At 40.7% G+C, this 22138-nt stretch overlaps 1 protein-coding gene across 2 annotated transcripts in view; it reads left to right on the top strand.

Annotated features, from left to right (window-relative positions):
• Positions 1–22138, top strand: part of AK8 (adenylate kinase 8) — a 72058-nt gene that overhangs the window by 47964 nt on the left and 1956 nt on the right. For both annotated transcript variants that reach the window (XM_074891321.1, XM_074891320.1), the window contains exon 12: positions 21201–21281. In XM_074891321.1, coding sequence (XP_074747422.1) covers positions 21201–21281 — 81 coding nt within the window. The remainder of the gene's footprint in view (positions 1–21200; positions 21282–22138) is intronic.

Here is a 22138-nt window from a genome sequence, read left to right as displayed (position 1 = left end):
TTAATAACTCCATTACTATCAGCTCTATTTTTCAGCCATTTGAAGAGCTAGGTGTTAGCCTTATCTTACTCCTCATTAATTGAGCTAATAGAACCCCAGTGACCCTACCATGCTGCTATTATCTGAGAGTTTACCAGACATGGACTAGAATACTTATCACTGAATATGTATTCCTCAGATTCATTTTTACATCAGAAATATTTTTGTTAAAGATTGGCTGTCTTCAGGTTTCTTTTTGTCTTTTCATTTCCTTGCTGCCTTCTGTAACAGCTACATATTTGGAAATTAAATGTAAATGACTTAATTAAAATCCTATCAAGGAACAAGCTAAGTCCCAAAATAGTTGCATCAAGGAAACATAATAGTGATTGAATTATTCTGACATGGAAAAATCTTACAGGGCATTTTTAAAATTTTGGCCTAATTTAAATGATGGATATTGTATATTTATAATAGATGTGGTTTTAATTGATGGCATACAAAAATCTGATGAGTAACAAAGAAGAAATGTTATATCTCCTTATTTTCTGCTCATTTTCAGGGCAAAAAACAAAAACAGAAAAATGATGTGGTAATCAAGGTACTAAATCGTTACAATAAAATTTGTCTGCACCAGGGAGAGAGAAGCAGTAGGAAAATCCGACATATGTAGGATTTGGCTTAATTTATAAATAGAGTAGTAAAAATAATAAGCAATTCTCTCTTTCAATCATTCTAATTTTTTGTCTCTTCTGATTAGAAAGCAGCTTGCTCTTACCAGAGCCATTATATGGTTGCTGGTTTACTAACTGTTGTCTTCACTAATGCTAATTGGTTTCCTTTTTATTATCACTTTGCATATTAGTGCTCCCATCTCAGCTGGTCTCTTCCTCCCCCTCACATGTTCAAACAGACTGACTGGTTTGGTAAAAACTAAGGGGCAAGCGGGAGCTAAAGGGGCAGGATCTTCTTGAGGTCAGTGGTACGCTTATGAAATAGAAACGTATTTTGGAAAGTGTGTTTTAGGTGATGAAATCTTATTTGTCTTCCCCACCCCAGTGGAGGTACTCACCCTCTTAGCTATGCTGACTCTACATCAAGTACATGCATGGCCACGCTCTGAGGGAGCAGAACACCTTGGCCAAGTGATAAAAATGATAAGGTTTTTTCCCCAACCAAAATCCATTACAGATTGTGCTTATTGGGCAAAATTAACAAATCTTCCTCTCACCTGGACTGTTGAATGACTCGTCTGCTTCACTGAGTGAGTGGGAGCAGTTTAATCCACAGTTGCTACCCCTGTAGCCTTTTCCAAGCTACAATAATTCAGGCATTGTGTTACCTCTTGATGCAAGTGTTTTGAGATTTACCCTGTTCATTGACAAGATTTTAATGAAGTCCTTTACCTTTGTTTCCTGATCTGCCTCTATTGCAAGAGGCATCTCTGAACACCCCATAGGCAAAATATATGAGGGAAGCTCCCATTATCTTATGTGTAACAGCCGTGCATGTACAGCCATGCAGGTATATGTTGCTCTGGCATGAAGGCTCTATTAAGCAGTCACACCCACAGGCTACTTAATAGTGACAACTAATTCTCTACATGTCGTGCAAAAATCTGCACACAGCGAGTCTTTTGTCCTACACAAAACTGATGGAAGCAGCTCCTTACGCAGATTTCTGAGGTTTAGCTGTAGATGGGGAGTCCATATTCTCCATTCTCCCTCTCTTCCTTAGTAGATTGTGCTCTCTCTTCCTTCATAACATAACACCAATCTGAACAGAAGCTCTTGCTATTAAATAATCCAAAGGATAGAAAATTGGATGATGACAATAAAAAGATGATGTCACTTCTGCTGCATGTTCTGCCTGACCTATATTGGTACCATAAGAGCCTTTCTATCCTGGGGAAAGGCGTTAATATGCATCTTGAGCCAACAATAGCAAAACATCAAATGCACTTTTAAAATCCTTCTATGGGCTTTCTGTAGGATGCTGTATTTGCTGTCACAAGCTTATTCTGCTCCAACAAGAACAGGAGGTATATTTGGCTTCAGTTGTGGGAGGCAGGTATTATTTTTAGAAGTTACCTCATACAAGCTCCTTTTGATGGCTGGAGTGTTTGGTGAAACCCTGAATACAGCAATTAAGGAGATCTCTGATCTCAGCAAGCTTCCTCAGTCTCCAGGAAGAGAAAGAAGAAAACCTTCTATTTCTAAGTCAGTATTTTTATTTTTATTTGCTAAGGACCCAAAACCTCATGCACAATCCTTTCAGTCTTTTTGCTACTGAAATGAGGGATATTTTTCTGCAGTAGCTGTCTCTCACAAATGAGGAGACATTAGGAAACCTGAAGACTTTCTATCCTGATTGCCCTTACGTTGAAACCATTTTTCTCACAAGATGCCACTAGTATCAAGGTTGCCTTTCTGAACTCAATACCTAACTGGAGAGATAGAGAGAGAGAGAGAGAGAGAAAACTCTGGAAAGGCAGTAGAGTCCAGGCTACTTTTCGTATCTTTGGCAATGGTAGCAAGTTTTAGATGAGTCAAACCAAACCAGCAGCATCTCTGCTTTCTCCACATGGGAACAGATACAGTCAAACTGTGAAAGCTCTGGGTGTAATATTAATGCTTTCAGTGCTTCTTCACAGAGTGCCATAAGTATCCATGCTTTCAAGCAGAGGTCCTGGCTCCTCCTTTAGCTGCCAAAATTAGACACCTGTGTAAGCAGCAGCAATTTGAACAAGGTGACTTTGAGTAGGTGGCCTTGGGTTGTATTTGAATCTTGAAGAGTCAAAGAACTTCGAATGATGTCAAATTCAACATTACAGGAAGCTTTCTGTTTGAATACTTGACTCTGCAGTTTGGAGGGAGCTGGCTAAATCAGGCAACATTTCAGAAAGAGTCAAGATCCAAGAAGGCCTGATTTGGTCAGCTACACGAGTCCTGTGACTGACATGCTCTCAGTCACTTCAGGACAAAGGACTGGCTTGCGTCCCCACAGACAAAAACTATTTACTGTGGGGTATAATTATTTGAGATTGTCTCTAGTTCCTAGAAGAAACTGAAGATTTTTACTGAACCTAGTAGGCAAGTTCTCACATGTTTGCATTGAAACCTTTCCCGTATTACTGAGGAAGCTGAGATGAGAGGTGTCCTGTGGTCAGCATTGGGAGTTTGCACATTTCCATCTTGTCAGGGCAAAATATGTCCTGAGAGGAAACCTGAGAGCTGTCTAAGAGAAGAACCAGACTTTTAAAATCCTAATTCACAATGACAACTTCATGGTACTAATCTCTGCAAATCAACAAAGGTTGTTTAAGGCATTCACCTAAGACACAACTTCTGTTTAAGGAATGAAATGAAACAGTTATGGAAATCAAAGTGTTATCATTTAAGTAGTAGTCAAGTCATCTAAGCTGTGCTTTTCCCCTCTGCGCTGTCTTTGCTTAGGTTTTTATTCACGCATTTTGGTCACCAAAGAACATCCCTGAGAGCTCACTGAACTCACAGAACTGGGTTCCCTCGGGTCTCCCAGTTTGCTCTCCATTCATCTTGCTCTCCATGACTGACTCTCTGCGTTGGGATCCAGCAGTATTCAAGGTGCTGTTTGAGTGCTGCAGCACTGAACCTGAGGGGCCATCCTGCAGCTCTTCTCTGAGGCTGTTTGGTATAGAGTCACTTTTAACTAAAAATTTTGCTAACATGTAAAAGATGTAGCTGCACACAGTCATGCACCATCAGTTCATTTCGTGGAATGTAACACTGATTGATCTCAGCAGGGTAAAATATGATGTGCTTTGTCAATTCTGAATATTTCTTCATGGACTAAAGCAGTCATTTTCAAAACTTTACCTTGATTTCCTCAGTAGTTCATACACAAATAAGAACCATATACATTCAAGTCTGATTTTGTAGGATTTAGGAGCTTTTTGGAAGGAATATACTGGTTTCAAGATCTGACTGGAACCAGAATACCTTTTGAAAAATAACTGAGGGAGAAAAACTTTAAATATAATGGTTGGCAGCATTTTAATTTGCATTGGGTAAGAGAACACATATAGATAAAACCGATGAGAGTTTTGCTTGTGTGAGAACTGTGGATGGAGACTTGGTGTCTGCGAAAGCACGATAGGAAAAGAGGGCTGTCCAGTGTTGTCAAGTGTCTCACATCGTGTTGATCTCTTACCATTTACTTCAGCAGCGTGGTAGCAAAAGTTGGCTGAATATTATTCTGAGTAAAGGTAGAAAGGTTGCCCTTACTGTACAGGTTAAAACTGAGTTTATGAAAGTCTGTTACTGCATTTGCTGTCTGATATTGAGAGCACAGGGGCAGTACTTTCAGAGGAACTACATTACAAATGTACATTACCTTGAACTCCATGATTACTAGAATTCAGGAATTCTGGAGTAAAAACTTAGGACAAGATTGTGCCAGCTGTGCTCTGATTTAGTAGTCTCTTTGGATCTGAGACTAATCCCAGAGTAAGCCATTACTGAGAGCTAGCGTGGCTGGCAAAATTGGCCCATCCTGAAAACCACAGGCAGAACAGGCATTGCGCTTCTTTTGCTTAGATTCTCCAAGCTGAAGATCTGGGAAGACAAGTGCATCAGTCTGTAGCAAATATAATACAGCTTGGGTGATTAAAACTGTCAAGTAATATTGCATATTGAACGGAGACTAGTTCGTCATTACCATGAGGATTAGAAAGTGTAATCTTCATTAAAACATCAGTGGATTTACTGCTGTTTGTCTTGGAACAAGGTATTTGCTCAGAATTTTCTAGTAAGTAAATTTAGCAAGTGCAGGGCTATTTAAGAGAGTGGAGCTGAATACTGTCATAGCTTATTCTGCAGGAAAGATGTAGGAATGATCCCTTATGTCTGACAGATGCCCTGGATCTAATTCTGTTGGCCTGGATCACCTGCAGTCCCATAAATGTATTAATCACCATCACTTAAATTGGCTTCCTTTGGCTCAGGTGTAAGTGGTGACGCAGTGTTTTTGTGCTGTGTAAGGATCATCTTTTCTGTCCCTAAATACGTTATGTTTACAAAATTCTGTATTACAGAACTCTGTCCTTTGTAAGGCTTGAAATACATTTTGAGTAAGGCTTTTAGCTGTCCCACAGAGGCTTTTCAAAGTTATCCTTTTCTAATGTGCTGTATTTCTGAGCTCAGTAAGACTACTATCATGGTTTGTGCGTGATAAAAATTATTTTTTAAAAAAATTGTAGTCTAATATTGTCCTGATATGAATGTTGATTAACATCTCACTGATATGCACTGAGTGAGCGATCCAGAGGACAGTCTGTTCTTTTGATGTAACTGACCAAAGATCAAGGTACAGCAGGTTAAAAAATAATTTTTTAATTTAACCTTCTACTAAATGCTGCTACTTTTGTGAACATAATTTAAGCTGATTTTCAGGCCAAGTATATAGGAAAAGTTCCTCCTCACATACTTGCAATGAAACAAAAGGATTCGTATTGGCCATGAATGTGCCCTAAAGTTAAAGAAAACAGAAACAAAATAAGGAAATCATGTGGTTTCTCAACCCCTTGAGTCCTGTGGGGTCTTCAGATTGACATATATTTTTCTTAGCAGTGTTTGCAGTAAAACACTGAACTGTCGAAGCTTAAGTGGTGGGTATGGTGGACTTGCCATATTTTTGTAAAGTTTACTTTCTCCTTTTAAAAGTATGGTTTCCTCACAGAATTCTGACTCCATTCGCACATTTCTAACCTCTATGCATGAGACTGCATAGAATTAACTGGTACAGGAGCAAGCCCTTAGCTTCCATTCCATCATTCAAAATATAATCTCAGCTTGAAAACCTGCTGACATTTTTTTTTAAAAAAATGTTACGGCTAGTCCATTATACTGAATCCAGGTTTTTATTAAGTTTCTGTTAATAAATAGCTGAAATGCATCTTGCTCAGTGATTATTAAAGAATTCCTTGTATTCCAGTCCTGTAATTCTTACAGTAAGTAGCTGTTACTTGGAAAAAATCAATAAAACACAGCAAAAACAGTGGTGGCAGGAGAGAAGCTTGGGCATAATGACAAGGGAGAACTAGGAACAGATTAATTTCTTGAAGTCTCTTCTATGTCCTTCTTTGGCTGTGTATTTGCATTGCAAACCTAGGAAGTTTGGTCAGTACAGCTTCCAAATTGTTCTGTCTGCAAAAACTTGGGAGTAGCTTCCTCTGATTTATTAAGCATCATGTTTTACTGCTATGTGTAGGAGAGCTCCATATTCAGGATGAATATCTGTTTTTAGTTTCTGCCTTGTAGAGAATTTCTCCAGTGGTTGCTAAGTTTCTTATCATGCTGTCTTCCTTCCCCCCACCCCTACCTGACCCTGCTATAGATCTCAACTGTTGTTTTACCTTGTTGATGTTTTGTCTATATTTGCTTTAACCAGATGCCCCTCTTTGCATGCAGCACTGGGACTCATCCCCTCTCTCCTATCAACAATAATTAGCCTTGTAAGACTAATGGAAGAAATCGTGTCTAATTACCCTGTTGAAGGCCCAATTATGTTATTAACATTTGTGGGCTATAAGCTAATGATGAGGAGAGCCTCTCATTTGCATAGCATTAAGTTAATTGAGCTGGAAGCTATGGGGTGGATAGCAGTGATGATAGCAGGATTCTGTTACAGAATGGATAATGATGACCGGAGCAGGACGATTCACCTGACAGGTTTATTAATTAACGGCTATCTGATTACCTAAAAGAAATGGCAAGTGGCAGTCCTTCTGAAAGAAGCTGCAGTATTTTTTTAATGAAAGATGCTATATCACTGCTGATATTCTGGGGTGATTTATGGTAATGGCAGTGTAAGCTCTTTACCAAAGCCTACACAAAAACCTGTTCTGGGATCCTCCCTGCCCTTGCAAAAATGTGCTGCAAAGGTCTGGTATTTCTGAATATGCCAAATTCTTGCATGGTACATGAAGTAGGGCTGTGCCAGTGACTTTGTGTGGTTGTATGAACAGTGTATTTTGAAAATCCTTAATTGTTATGTAGTCTGGGAGTTTTGCCCTTGAAAGAACTGGAGGATTTGATTTTGTAAAAGGTTGGTTTTCGTTATGGTGTTAGGCAGGATTCTATGTTGTTTTAGGGAGAAAATAACTATAAACATTCAGCTTTTCACATTTTCCCAGTATGTACAAACTGCAAGTGAAGGTGAGTGCCCTTACCTTCAATTTATTTCTAGGTACAAACAGTTATGCAAAGTTGTTAGGCCTTTTAAGGAACAGGCATCTTTTTTATTTAAAGCAGTTCTAAGAATAAAAATCCATCTTTTTCTTTTTGATTAGATGTCAGGTTCTGTCTGGTTAATTCCAAACACATTGTAATTCACAATAGATTTAGACAGAATCTTGTTTGAACTATAGTATTTTGTAGATGAAAAAAATCCCTCTGTTTAAAAGTTGCCTGTGCAATCAATCCAAGGCTGAGTGACTCGCTGCGCAGTTACTCATTGTTAGAAACCCACACCTCAGTTCTGAATGTATCTGAATGTCAAATACAGCTTCCAGTCAGCAGACCTTTATAGGTTTTTTCAGCTACCTTGAAGAGCCCATTATTAAATCACGTGAACTCCAGACCTTACCTACTGACTAAGATACCCAGTTCGTTCTGGAATAACCTTTGATCAGACTTGTCCCAGGAAAAAAAGAAAACACTACAAATCTTAACCTTTCGGAGGATGACTTTTTATCCATTTAGGTGACCTGATGATTAGTGTTTCAATAGTAACAGATCTGTGAAGAGTAGAGACCTATAGATGAAATACAATCACCATTATTTTGCTGCTGCAGAACTTAGATGCACAAAGTCTCCCTGCATGCTGGGACCGGCATTTGTTGGGTACAGAGGAGCTCAGAACATTGCCTCGATCTGGTGCGGTAAAGAGACTAGAATTTTAGTTTACTAGATGTAGATACATTCACAAATCACCACAGGCACTTTTGGTCAAAAGGAGAATTAAAATGAAAAATCAAAGGTGAAGGAAGTAATCTGGGAGAACAGCTCCTGGAGCCAGCTAACAGTCTGCTCTCTTAGGGGTTGTGACTCGGAGCTGCCTGGAAGAATAGAGAGTCCAGTTGGTTACCGCTGATCGAGGGCAACTTACTCTGTGTAGCTGTGGACACCTGTGTGGTGTGGAGCAAGTGAGGGAGAACTGTTCGTGTAATGTTTACAAGGAGCATCTTCCATCTCCTTCCAGCACGTGATGGTACAGAGCCTAATGTCTGTCATTGTGTAGAAATTACCTAAAAAGGTTGTTCAGGAAACCTAGCACAATAAATAAATGCCTTTGCTGGAATTTAAACCCTACATCCTCCTGGCCCTCATTAGCTTTCTGTAATCACTAAGCCACACAGTCAGGGTTGGATAGAAATATCTTTACTGTATAAATTAGTTTTTCTGTAGGGTGTTCTGTAGTTCACTAGAGTGCCTTGCTGTATAAAATAGACAAACACAGCATCGAGCCAAGGTCTGATAGATCAGGAATTATGTATTTAATTCAGAGTTCTGTATAGAGTGCTCATAAAAGCTTGATCATGATAGAGGGGCCAATAAACATTTGGGAACATAAATATTTCTGTAGGAAACGGCTTTGTGAAACATTTAGTTGTTGAGTAATAAGAAGAACAGAGAAAATCAGAAGAATAGAAATCTCTAGGTACTAATCTGATGGGTTATATATGTTGCAATGTTAATAATGTTGAGAGAAAATTTTTATGGGACCAGTAGCAACAAATATGTTGAGTCCTGTACTTTTTACTAATGTCTTCATCTTCTTGTGCTTGCCCCACTTGCTATCTCTGCTGCTCCAAAATTCAGCTTTCAACCTAGAAAAGCAGTGAAAGAGACCTAGGGGTGCTGAGCTACTCCTCTGTTCGGGCACAAGGGTGTAAGTCCCCTGAATTAGCATGAGCTGAGTGTTCCGAGCAGGCAGGGCAAAGCCTTGGAGTCTCAGACCATGATCAGATGTTCACTAGAGGAATGGATCAAAATCTACAGAAGCCCAGGCAGCGATTGTTGTCAGGGGTGAACTGCAAGGGAAAATATAACTATGTGAGGATTTCAGGGGAAATTATGCTCTCTCTGTCTTCTGTTTCTCTGGAACATCCATTACTTGACTATTTAGGCATCAGTCCAGCCAGACAACACAAGGAAATAGATTTCAGAAAAGCGCACATCAAAAAGTATTTTAAATGGCCAAATCGTAGAACAAAACATTCTGGCAACACAGCTGGTGCTCTTGTCAGCCTCTAGGCTAGAAAATAAGAGGAGAACAAGTAAGAAAAATAAAAACAACCTAGGAATAGCTAATTAGGTTAGAAGTGATGTTTTGGCTGCAAGGATTTTGAGGGCTGTAGAGAAAAATAGAATAAGATTAGAAAATGTTTGTCCATCCTGGATGACAGATGTGGGAGAAGATGTAATCATTTGTTACTTCTCTTTTTTCCTCTGAAAACAGCAGCAGCAATGAGCTGGCAGGCACAGTGAAATGCAGTTAGCAAAAGTAATGGGAGTTGAAAGTTTGACCTTTTGTGATGGAAATTTGATATGAAAAAAGGGTCTTTTGATAATTTCTCTAGCCAATCAGATATGGGAGATGTCTTGATCCTGTTTCCTCATTTGCATGCTGACTGATCTCATTTGAAAACCCAATCATTCAGAAATATTGGGACGTCAACAGAAATGTTACAAGCAAGGAGCTGTTTTATCTGAAAGGTCTGCAGGATGTCATCTCTTGTTTTTCACTCCAGTGGCCTGATCTCTTCTTCATGATTCCATGTTTTTATTGGCAGGATAAGTTGAACATATTGAAATGCAAATAGCCTTTTCCACATTGAACCAAAATATAGGAGGGTTTTTTTGGTATGATTGATTGTATCCAGGGCGCTTGAAAAGCAACAAAGAAAATATTTGCTGCAGTGCCTCTGATTTCTTGACATTGCCAAGTTCTGATGTTTCCTGTTAGCAGTCATTGGCAGAAAGTGATTCCTGGGCCTGTGTCTCACCTCTGCTTTTTCCCCGTGTAAGGCCCACATCGATGCAGCTCGCTGGCTCTGGGACTGGTGCGTGATGTCATTTAGTTTGCCTACACACACATACACACTTTGTTGTTATCCCAGGTGCTGAGTGTCGTAAGTGTATTTAATGGATTTTACCAAATTGCAGATGTGTTTAATCCAACAATGGTTTAATTCAAAGCCTACCAAGATCACATGTTGGCTTTCAACTGTGTGTATAACTGTCCAGATGATTATCTGGCTAGTCAGATTTCAGATCCTAGGCGCTGCCCGCTTAGGTGAGTTTAGGATCAACTTTATCTCCCAGACAATTTAACCTTTCTATTTTCTAGAACAGGCAATCCAATTTCCATTTTACTCAACCACACAGTGGTTAATGGCACGTTTTCCTGCTGTGTAACTGGTGTCATTATCCCTTATTTCGGAGACTGCCTATTAAACGAATGTCTTAAGCCAAAGTTTTTCATTATTTAACCCAGAAGCTAGGGGCGAACTAAGAATATATAGTAGTTCTGGATACAGGAAATTATTTAAGATTTATTGGCATACTACTTTTTTAATGTCAGGGTCAAGCTATGCGATATAATTTTTCTTTAGTATCCCAAGATTTTTTTTTCCCACCTGTTTCTCCACCTGGACGATCCCTAGCCTGCTAATCTGAGTGCTGTCCTGGGAAATGGGATGTTCAACTCCTCCTTTCTGGGGCTTCTTAGGCTTGCTCTGCTTTTTAGAAAAAAGTAAATATTCATTGAATGTAAGTCTCTTGCCTCCTTGCATTGAACGGCAAAGGTATTCTGCTTTTCTGGTTTGATGTAATTCTTTATACCTTTATACAAAACAGAACAATTTCAACAGGAGAGCAGAGATGGATTTTCTTAGTTTAGCGTTGTGTCGCTTGGCTGGGAAATGGTTCATAACTGGAATGTCAAGATGAAGCTGGCACATTTTGAAGAGTTATCCTGAGCACCAGCTGTTGGCTGCCCCTACCTAAAAAACCCTTTCTTAAAACTGGCTTGATTTTGCACAGAGTTTTGCTTCTGGCAGACCAGCACACCCTCTTGTTTCTCTGGAGGGCAGATGTGGAGAGGGGATTCCAAGCTCTGTGGTGTAGCAGGTGGAGCACATGAGGAAGAGAGGCACAAACTGGGGCGTCACTGAAGGCATTCTGCAGGGACCACTTCCCAAAGCCAAATCCCAGAGGGAATGGGTGTGATGAAAGGGATGAACCTGATTATAAGATTTATATAATAGGATATCTTGAAAGTCATTTAGTTGGTGTTTGTACAACACTTGGAAATGTAAAGCTCTAAATTAGACAGGAGATCAAGATTTCTCACAGTGTTCCTCAGGTGGGTGACCATATACCTGATTGGGGATGCACAGAAGTTTTCAGTCTTAACCATTGGGCTACAAAAATAGCATATTTACCCAGTTTGTTCTTTCTTCAATAAATTTCAGGGCCTAACCACAAGTTAGTGCATGTGTTTGTGATATTTATCTGACAGTACCTAATTTCTTCAGCAATACATGTACTTCTGTATATGGGTTGGGGATTTCACTGCTAGAAGAACATGCCTGGTTTTGACTGAGGACAGAAGCAACTTGACTGATAGGCCTCTTCAAATCAAGAGAGTCTGTTTCATCAAATCCTCTGGCCTGTCAGCTGGGGGGGGAGCGCTTTGTAAAACAGCAGAAATGGTAAATTCCCCCATTCCTTGTGTAATAAACTGAAGTTGTGGTATGACTAGCTAGTACGACTCAGCAGCGCTCTGAATTAGATATTGAGCATTCTCCCAGATGGGAAATCAACCTCCTTAATCTCTTATGTATTTTAGAATATCGAACCATATGAGTTAAAACACAATGTATTTTTCTTGATAACCACAGCAATCTAGCTCCTCCTTGCTGGATTTTTTTGAATATACTTCCCTCCCCACCACCTACTTTTGCTCCTCGGTATTAAAAAAAAAAAGCAGTTTAGTGTACCAATATTTTCTCTGCAGTGAAGTCAGAATAGAATATTAGTGTCCAAAAAGTTGTAAAACAAAAGACTATCATATGTTGCACCTTTTAATCATGTAATTGCTGAGTGACATTTAACTCTGAGGCTTTAAGTTACTCCTTTGTCAGCCAGCCTTCTCCTTCTGCCCCTTTCATTCCTCCCTCCTCCTGAAGCAACCTGCTTTTGCAGAGTAGTGCTTTAACTACACTGAAGTTTGGCTGGGCTTCTACATATTACAGCAGCAACACGAAAGCAAACAATTGAAGTATTTGAGAACAATGAAATATGTATGGCTATCTGTGACAGCCCTATAAAGCAGAGCAATTAGCCGCGTAATCCGAGAAAGCCAAAGCGACCGGCAGCCCACGGTTCCCTATTAGTTAAATGCTTTTTGTACGTCCTCATCCCATCAAATCAACTAACACTTCCTTTAATTGGTTCATGAATTATACAGCTTGGCTGCATTATAATTTAATCACCAGTAAACATTCCTGGGGCCCGCTGTAAAGTGTATAGCGCTCATTAATTCCTTAATTTCAGCAGATGGAAGGGGAGATCGGATGAACGGTGGCAGTACAGAGCGCCTTGGGCAATGGAAGAAGGAAAAAAAGGTGGGGGGCCGTTTAGGTTTTTTAAGGGCTGTCAGAAACTCAATCTGTGAGCTGTCAGCAGCTTGGACCTGTTTCCCCCCGCCTCCCCCTGCCTTCACCCCACCTACTGCTGCAAGTGACTGACGGATTCATATGGAGGCTTGTCAACCCGTCTTTAAACATCAAGCCAGCGGGTAAACCAAGCCCAATGTAAATTAATTCTTGTCTTACGGGCCCCCCTTTCTCTGTCCCCATGAATATTTCATGGCGGGCAGCATAAATATTAATTCTAATAGCTCTGCACAGTGGTTATTATTTCTGTTTTATGACAAATATTCATAAAATATTCAGGACCCTTTTTTAGAACATTTACACACTTGATTGTGAAATTTTCCAGCTTCCTGGGGACACAGTAAACATATTGGGGTTCTCTTGATGGACTTTTTTCTCTCTTAATTAATACTATGCCACATTAATATTTAATCAGATTTAGTTTTCTTTTCCCCAGAAGTGAACCCTATTACATTTGAGGATTTATTTGACAGTATTTAAACAGGGAATTTTTATTCCCTATTATGAAATTGGTTTCCTTTGACACATATATAAAATGACACCTTATAATCCATTCTTTTATTCCCTCCCCTTGCCCCCAAATCATACACTTTTTTGGTGTCAGTTCTTTATTTTATTTTATATACCAAATATCCTACCAACAGCAAAAGCCAGTGTTTAAATTATGGGGGTGGGGGGAGTTTAATGTAGCATTTTATAGGAACACTTAAGATTAAACATCATTTATTATAAACTTGAGTTCATTTATTTAATAAGGAAGAAGAGTGTGGGTTTTCTTGTTAGGAGCAGAAGCTGCTAGAGGAAGGCTGCAGACAGGTAGCAAAGGCATCAGTTCTGATATGAGTTTGCTAGTGCTTAACCCTGGAGTTCTTGCTCCACTCAAGATTTGCTTTGCAGAATCTAATTATTGCAGGGGAGGGTTGCAAGCATCTAAGGAAACATGACTGCATTTGGGGAAGCGGGTTCGGGTTCCTGACCTCGGGCCTCCGGGGCTGCAGAGGCTTTTGATTATCTGAGACTGAGTTTGATTAACCTTGCGGATAGTGGAAATCGTGCCAGCCACATTACTCTAAAGCAGTGCTGGCTGCCATCTTATTCTGTGATTCATAAAGCACCGCTGGAATGAACTCCAGGGGGAATGCAAAGATGCTGGAATAACAGCTGAGAGTAAGAAGGAGACAATAAAAATGAGGGGAGAAATGTAAAGCAGTTTTGAATGGAGGTACTAATGCATCCAAGCCACTTATTACATATGGAAAGCGTTAATATTGCCTTCTCAAAAGAAGCTTTAAAAATGCATTGAAACCCCTAGTATGAAAACATTTGCTCTATATATCTGTGCCTTTCACTGTGCTTATGTAATGTTTACACAGCCGGTAGCTCTTCAGACCACTGTCGCGTGGAATGGCTCTCGCTGCCAAAAGGCCTGGGGTTCTTCGCTGGTGTAAATCTGTGTGACACCAGTGGAGCTACTTTGCTTTATCCCAGCTCGAGATCCAGCCCATTGTTCTATAAAACACACAGACAGTGCTACCCAGCAGGGCTGCGCCTGTTCCTGCTGCGTAAGCTGGTGTGGCACCCGCTGAGAGGCTGCTGAGATACCAGGCTGGTGGGGTGGGATGCGGGAGGGACCCTGCCACCTCGGCTGTCTGGACTGTTGGAGGCTGAGCACATCTAACGGGTGGGTGGAAAACATCTAACGGTCATTACTCTGCACTGCTGGTGAAGGGAAGAGACATCTGCAGCTACGAAGGATGTTGTTCATCTCGCTCCCCTGGTCAGAAGCCACGTCCTGGGAATAGGGGCCCACTTAGCTGCCTTTTGTAGTTATTCGACAGAAATGCATCCATTTGAAAAGAAAGATCCAGTGTCTGGAAATAGCTTGTCATCACATGAGTCGTTATAGGAGCTCAATGAGCAAAACACTTGTGCCAATTAACCTGTGTTTCAGTGTTTATGCAATGTGTTTTCCCTTATGGTCAAAACCTAGAGGGTGATATTATTTCCCAAAATAGAATCAAGCATCTTTCATCAGAAGATATCCCAGAATTTGAAAGACGTCAGTGAATAAAACCTCCCAACAGCTCCTTTCATAAAAAAGAGATAAGGATCATTTCATCCATTGCAGAGACATGCAGAAGCAGTATTTAGGGGAGGAAGCAAACGAAGATCCATGTCCAGTAGTGCAGCCTCAGAAGATCCTTTGTAGTCTGGTTACCCATGGGCAAAATACCTCGTTTATCACTGCATTGAGAGAAACCTGAACAAGAACGGGGAAAAGGTAGATGGGATCTATATTTATTTTTTTCTAAGTTTACTTTTCAAGAGGGAATTTGGGGATGCAGAATGTAATTATGGAAATAAAACGTGCTGAGGATCCTGTGGCCGGGCCCTTAGTTCTTGAGAAGAGGCCTAGCCAAGTTTTCAGGTTCAGTGTGTCTTTGTACTACAGGAAAGGGAGCATTTTTCAGGGGAACTGATTGATCCAAGTCAGGTATCTTTGGCTAGAAAGTCAATAAAGACAATATGACCTGGGTTTTTGCTGGGATTAGTCACTTGGATTCAAATCTGAATTTGTACCCGTCAGCTTGAACCACTGACTTGATTTGCTGTATTATTGTGATAATTCAGTGGTACTACCCAAGAAAAAGACCTTTTAGCAATGCAGATTTTTCTTGTATCTTGGCCAAGCCTGCCTTCCTACTCCTGTCTGGCTTGTGGTCCCTGTATGATCCAGAAGTTTGCACAGTTTTATGCATTTTTGGAAAATTTTAAAACTAACAAATGTGGTCAGTTTTAACAATAGGTCTTACCATTTAGCCAAATTCAAGGCAGTTTCTAGAGATGGCCCTTGTCTCTCTGCCAGTTCAGTCCATAACACCCCCCAAGGCTTTCCCATCCTTTTGCAAGAACTGTGTTATTTCCTTCTCCGCCTGCTTTGGCTCTGTTTTATGAACCAAAGGGAGGAGCTTGCGTTTGTGCCAGTGGTCACATAAGGATTTTACCTGTGGTAGCCTTTTAGAGAGCTACTGCATCCATACAATTCAACAGCCTCATCCTTTTCAGCTTTATATCTCAATTACAAAAATTGTAGCCATTACATTGCCAGAACTAAGTCCTCCAGGAGAGTTATTTTCCATGGGGAATTGTGCCATAGCATCAGATAACACTGTATTGCTATCTCCATGTTGAGTAAGATGTACTGTACCTTATGAAAGGCTCAATTTTCTAGCCTTGAATTTGACATTTCTATTTGTCTGCCTGGAAAAGAGAGTAACTTTGTGTCCCTTCGTCTTCTTTCTCTCCTGCTTCTCCTTCCTCTGTCTTTCTTGTGCTCGCTCCCTCTTGCTCTCTCTTTCCTGTTCTCTCTTGCTCTGATTTAGCTGGAGTTTTGTCAAAGTTCTGCCAGCAAAGTTTGCTGTAACTTTGAGATCACACAGGCATCTGATCTTCACATTCTTCTTTTTTTAAAGCAGACTGATGTGGTACGTTGTAAACTGCCAGGAGCACTTGCTAATTTAGTAGTTAATGACAGTCACAGAGAGTGTTTTTCTTGCCCCTGGAGAGGTTTTAGACACAGCTGGGGTAGATTTGCCACTATCAATTATGCACAATTTTAAACAAGAATTGGCCAGCAGGGGCCTCTTTTTTTTGCAGAGTGTGGAGCGTGAAGAATGGGAATATGGCAGCTGGTACCTGCCTACGAGGGAGAAGATATATAGGAGTCAAGCAAATAAGGGAAAGATTAATAGCTTACTATTTTTAAAGTTGCAGTTTCAACTCAAAAGTTTAAATGCTACATTAAAAGTGGCCCAGTGTTGTTTGGTGTTGTGTTGTGGGTTTTTTTTAATTCAAGCATCCTAACTTTATTGAAAAGCTTGATCTGGCTCTAGTATGGTCACAAGCAAGTCAGTAGTCTCTGTTTTTAAAAGCCAGCTAGGGAGTAACGATTCAGTCTCAGATACCGTGTTGCATTATCTTTTCATCCTTAAATGAAAACAAAATATGAATTCAGTTAGATCTAATGGTATAGGTTGAATTTCACAGACAATAATTTTACAAAAATGGCTTGGCTTTGGGCTCCCCTCCACCAATGTCAATCCAGAGCAACTCCAGGTAATGGGAAACGCCAAGGATAAGAATCTGACCTAAGTAAATAGCTCAGGTCTAGAACAGTCAACATCTGGATCTATCTAGGTCAGCCTCATAAAACAGCTATGTTTAAATTACAGGACCAAAAAGAGAGGAAGGCCATAGCTTACAGGCAGAGTTTTAGCTCTCTCGAGATGTGAAGGCAGCTGGCAAGGCAGTGGAGCCAAGCTGGAAGGTGACTGTCAGTACGCAGGAGGAGCGTGCCTTAATCCCTAGCTCAGTGATACCAGAATTGGGGCACACAGCACTTGCTTGTCTTACGGCAACATTCATAATTTTTCCATTATAGGTGCTTTAAGTCGGTGACATTATATCCACAAAACAAGAAAACCACCACCAAAAAAATCCTCCTGAGGACAACTCTGAGCACTGTCAATTGTTAATAACTTGGATTAACTAGGTTGGTTGCCATCTGGAACAAATGCAGTTCAGGATTAGATGAATGCTGTTATGTAGCTCAAAAAACCTTTCTTCACATATTGTATGGTTGTGACACATTTTTCCAAAAATGCTTTCTCACAATCAGGCATGAAATAAAACTACCACCCATACTTTTACCTTCTCCTCTCTCCGTTTGCGAAGGGAAACCATCAGGATGCCCTGGTGACCTCTAGGATCTTAGGCGATGTTGTCTGAATAGTCAGAAGCCAGAAGCGATTGGAATACCCTGTTGGAATGCCAGATGGCTGGTAGGAAAACAACGTTGTATTCCAGCTGTTAGAGGCCGTATATATTTCATCGTCATCTGAAGGCGACTAGTTCTCATTCGACTAGGTACACAGTGAAGGTGTCATCAACATTATTAATTTGTTGGAATTTAATCTTTCTAATGTATCTGAAAGCTGTAATAGATTAGATAAGTGATGTCAAGTACAATGAGCAAGAGGCAGGATTTTGACACAAGATTTTTTTTTTCCTTTTAACATTTGTGTTCATGGTTTTATTATCTGCAGAAGCTAGGTGACAGGACAGGACCTTCTCTCACATCCCTCTCCCTGGAGAGGGAACAAAGGGGAGAGGACAGAGCTTTGCTTACGCATCACTTGGCTTCAGTCCTGCCTGTAGCAGCAATGTTGCCACTCAGTGGTAAGTTAGGGGGACGTTTGTCCTCAGAGACCTGGGCTGAGAGGCTCTACCGACTTAGACCCCAGCGCACCAATTTGTAACTGGATGCCAGTGGTTTTTTGTTGTCGCTAGGTAGATGCTGAGCATGAGGTGATGCAGGAGTGAGGGTTCTTGGTGTGTCTCTGCCCAGCCCTCCCTGCTGTGCACCTCGTGTTGCTGCTGAGTGACGTTGTTCACCTGTTGCAGAGCTGAACTAACAACTTGCCAGCTCTGAAAGAGAAGCTGCGCCAGATGCTAATCTAGCAGTATAATGTAGTATACTTTGATATGAGGCTGTGTTTCCTTGCCTCCCTGTCTACCAATTCTGATGACATCTGTTTCATATTTCCCCTTGATAGAAGTTGTGACACATTACAACATACAAAGCCTGGCTGATTCCTAAAGCAAGCTTTACAGAGGATGCATTTATGTGAAAAAAATGACACTCAGTCTGTGAAAGGGGCCAAGCTCTGCGGGGAGATGAATCCAATACTTGTAGGGACTCATTCCAGTTCCTGCTGTAAATGCTGGATCAAGGTCGGGGGTGCAGCCCTCTATCTTACGAGGATTTCCAAGAGAAATCCAACAAACATGTTACCTGGGCAGCTGGAGGGTCAAGTTTGTTATGTGATCAGAGTCATAGTAGCCTGAGAACGGGTGAAATGTCGCTCAGAAATACCTTGAGGAGCTGAAGGAGCTGTATCATATACCCAAGGCTAACACTTCACAGAGAGTGCATACATGTAAATAGGCTTTACTCATGTGAGTAAGCCTCCTGGGGCTGCATAATAGACTGTGTGTGGTATGTGTCTCCCTCAAAATGATAATAAAGCTTTCTAATTGGAAGTATTTTAAGTCTAGACAGTAGTTCTGTCAGTGTTTTTCCCCTTCATCTTTTTTTCCTGCTTTTGAACGATTCTAAACTGACAGCCCTGGGGAGTGTTGTTCCCTCTTATCCATGGGAGATGTATGGTATGGCAGGGTAAGGCATCCCACCTTCCTCTGGAAGGACCATTGCATCAGGAGTTTAGGCTGTTGTATAGTATATTCTGTGTGTGCCACTATATAACGCGTGTGGGGAAAAAAAATCCATATTAGCAGGGATGTCTATAGTCTCCCACATCTTCCCCCTACACTCTTCTTTAATGGTGACACCAGACTGGATAATAAGAAGCATCTTGTATAAAAAAGAAGGGAATCGCAGACAAGGCTTTCAGGGTTCATTTTGTTGGCAGCTTTTTAAGTGGAGTTTTTTAGGCTCTTCTGTTTCAAATACCATAATACTTTTTGAGTTAGTAACTATGAATTACGACAAGCTTTCTTGATATGCCAGGTTATAATCCTTTAGTGGTTTTGTTTATTTCAGAATATAATAGGAAGCCGTATCAATTATCATGACTGTATAAATGTTGTTCCTCTCTACTAGAATATTCATCTTGAGACATATCATCAGATGTTACCTGTTCTGACAATCACGTTTTTGTGCCATTGTTGGGCAACAGAAACAAAGAAAAACAAAATGTTAAGAGTGTAAGGGATAAAAGAGTGTTGAAACTGTTGTTCTTTTCCTGTCTTTGGAATCTCCGAGATCTTGAATGTTTTATTCCTGGCTGTTATTTTGTTACCACAGTGTGAATAGAAGTCATTATCTGTAAACATTTGAAAAGAGAGATGATTTTCATAACTTTAAATCCTACAAAGGATTCTAGTAATCTGCTATGTGCATGCCAAGGTAAAACTCAGCCTTTCATCTGGTCTGATCCCACCCAGTCAGTGTAAAATGTTCCTTTGGTGAATGTCTAAAGCATATAGTATCTTTTGTGAGAGGCAGACAAAAACAAAAATAGGAAGCCTGGCCTTGAAGGCAGCAGCAGGAGAAGGTGTATTATAAAGAGAGATGTATTTACAGCCTTCAGGTCATGCTTAGCTGGTAAAAGTTTATTTTCGTAAGTTCTCAAAGGAAGACTTATTTTTTATGTTGTTCTGAGTTAATCACTGAATGTGATCTTTGTCCAGATCCGCTTTAGTGTCCAGTAGCTGGGGGACAGGGGACTCACGTCTTCTCATTCTCAGCAGTTTGTTGAGAATTTTCTGCTGAAGAGCTTTTGAACTAGAATATAAAATTAACAGGATTGTTATAATGAACCAAAATGCCAAGGAGGAGTCAATGTGAGACAGGCATAATGGTTTCTACACAACAGTGTAATGTGACTGGGGTCAGTAGTGGTGTATATTGTTTTCTGGCTCTGCATCCTTGATTCACATCAGGGCTCTTGTGTAAACTGTATGAAATGGGTTGGCAAGTCCCACTCCATCCTCTGGAGAAAAGCTCTTCATATCATGGAACCCACACCACTGGCACTGAGCATCTGACTTTTTAAGATGCTGAACAACTGTGTCTTATTCAGACTCAATGAGAATTGCAGATTTTGATCTTAAAATGAAGCATTAATATTTCCTCTTCAAGCGGTCTCAACAGCAAGGCTGATTGTTGAGCAGGTTATGCCATACTGAGCTGCCTTCCTTGCCCTGGCGCTGTTCTCTGCAGGTCTATGCTAAGAGAAGGGACGGGGAGTTCTCAGCATCATAACGTCACAGGTATTCTTATTACTCGTTCTGCTTTTAAGGATGCAGGACAGGAGTGGGAGACAGGAGGACTCACACCGTGGGGCTGTGTGGGGAGGCAAGGGCAAAAGAAGTGGAAGTGGACTAAAACAGCAAGAGAAAAATCCCTTTCATGGGCACTGAGTTGTGCAGGGCTGTTATTAAGGAAGAATGCATAATTCTGGCAGACAGGCTCTTTTTCTGTCCTTGACAGGAACAGTAGCAAATTTTTATTTATCTTTTGCAGAATGTCATTGTGATTATAATTGCTAGTTGGGTTGAGAAGCTGGATCCAGAGAAAGTTCAGAGGTAACTGCTGGATTGTGAGTGGGCTATGATAGAGCCTGAGATAGGCTCCAGCTGTAGTTCAGTCACTGTATTGTCCAGTGAGCCCTGCCAGTGCCTCAAAGAGCTTCTGGCTTGCTGAGCTTGGAGACTAAACAAGATGTGAGGAGAAGAACCAGAGAAGAGAGGTCCTGGGCATATGCTACTGGTTTCTGATGCTGCAGTTTTGAGTGGTACTGTCACTTCCACGTCTGTGTGTGCCATTTGTTTGGGTAAAGATTAACTCACACTCTGAAGGTCATAAGTGGTGTTCTCAGGATGTTAATGCACTTAACTGTTATGTTTTCCATAGGGTATTTTTCTTTAATCTCCCCTATGACTCCATCATGGAACGACTGTCTCAGCGGAGGATTGATCCTGTCACTGGGGAAAGGTTAGCACTCATGTCTGATGTTTAACATTTTTCAAGACTGCCAGTGAGATGAAAGCACCAGATAGACTTCACAGAAGTCTGAGGAAACTCAGGAATATTGTGCTTTTGCTTAGGGATTCCTTAAAAGAAAAGTTAAAACTTTCATAGCTACACTAGTACCAACCCACCTACCTGCTGCAGCAAGCTCCTGTTGTCAGAATAGGACATTTTAAAATCTTGGAGCCTGAAATCTACAGCAGCAAGTAGCTCAGGTCTAACATTTTAATGGTAACTAAATTGCTTGGTAAAATAATGCCGAAGGAAGATGTCTGAAACCTAGCCTAAATGCAGATGGTTTTCAGACATTCCCATGGGCATTTCGAAGGCTTCCCAGCTGCGGAAAATGGAAAACTTGCTGCATTTTACTTCCCCCAGCTCCTGTGATGGTTCTGTCTGCTCTGAGATACTGATATATTTCCTGCTCAGTAGAGCAAACTGAGTCACTGAGTCGCTGTAAGATTGGGTCAGCTGGCGCTCGCATCACCCTGCCTCACCAGTGACCTTCAGGTTTACTGTCTTCTCCACCCTTGTTTTTTGGGGAACAAGTAACAATGAAATATCTTTCTAAATAACTGCTGGAATTGGTGTGGATTTGCTACTTCACTTGTGCTCTGTTTTTATGATTCCTCACACTTAAATTGTAAACCACTGTTTTACTTTTCTAATGGTGAAATGCATCCTATTGAGTCAAAGACAAATCCTGAACCCTCAAAGATTAACGCCATGAATACTGGATTTGTCCCAGAGTGATACGTAATTATTCAGACATCTCACTCGAGGTGCAACATTAACTTGTGACAGCAACAGTGCTTTGCTGT

Source organism: Strix uralensis, chromosome 21, assembly GCF_047716275.1.
Source record: "Strix uralensis isolate ZFMK-TIS-50842 chromosome 21, bStrUra1, whole genome shotgun sequence".
Classification (NCBI taxonomy): domain Eukaryota; kingdom Metazoa; phylum Chordata; class Aves; order Strigiformes; family Strigidae; genus Strix; species Strix uralensis.
Note: the sequence above shows the minus strand (reverse complement) of the source record. Positions and strands in the feature narration are given on the sequence as shown.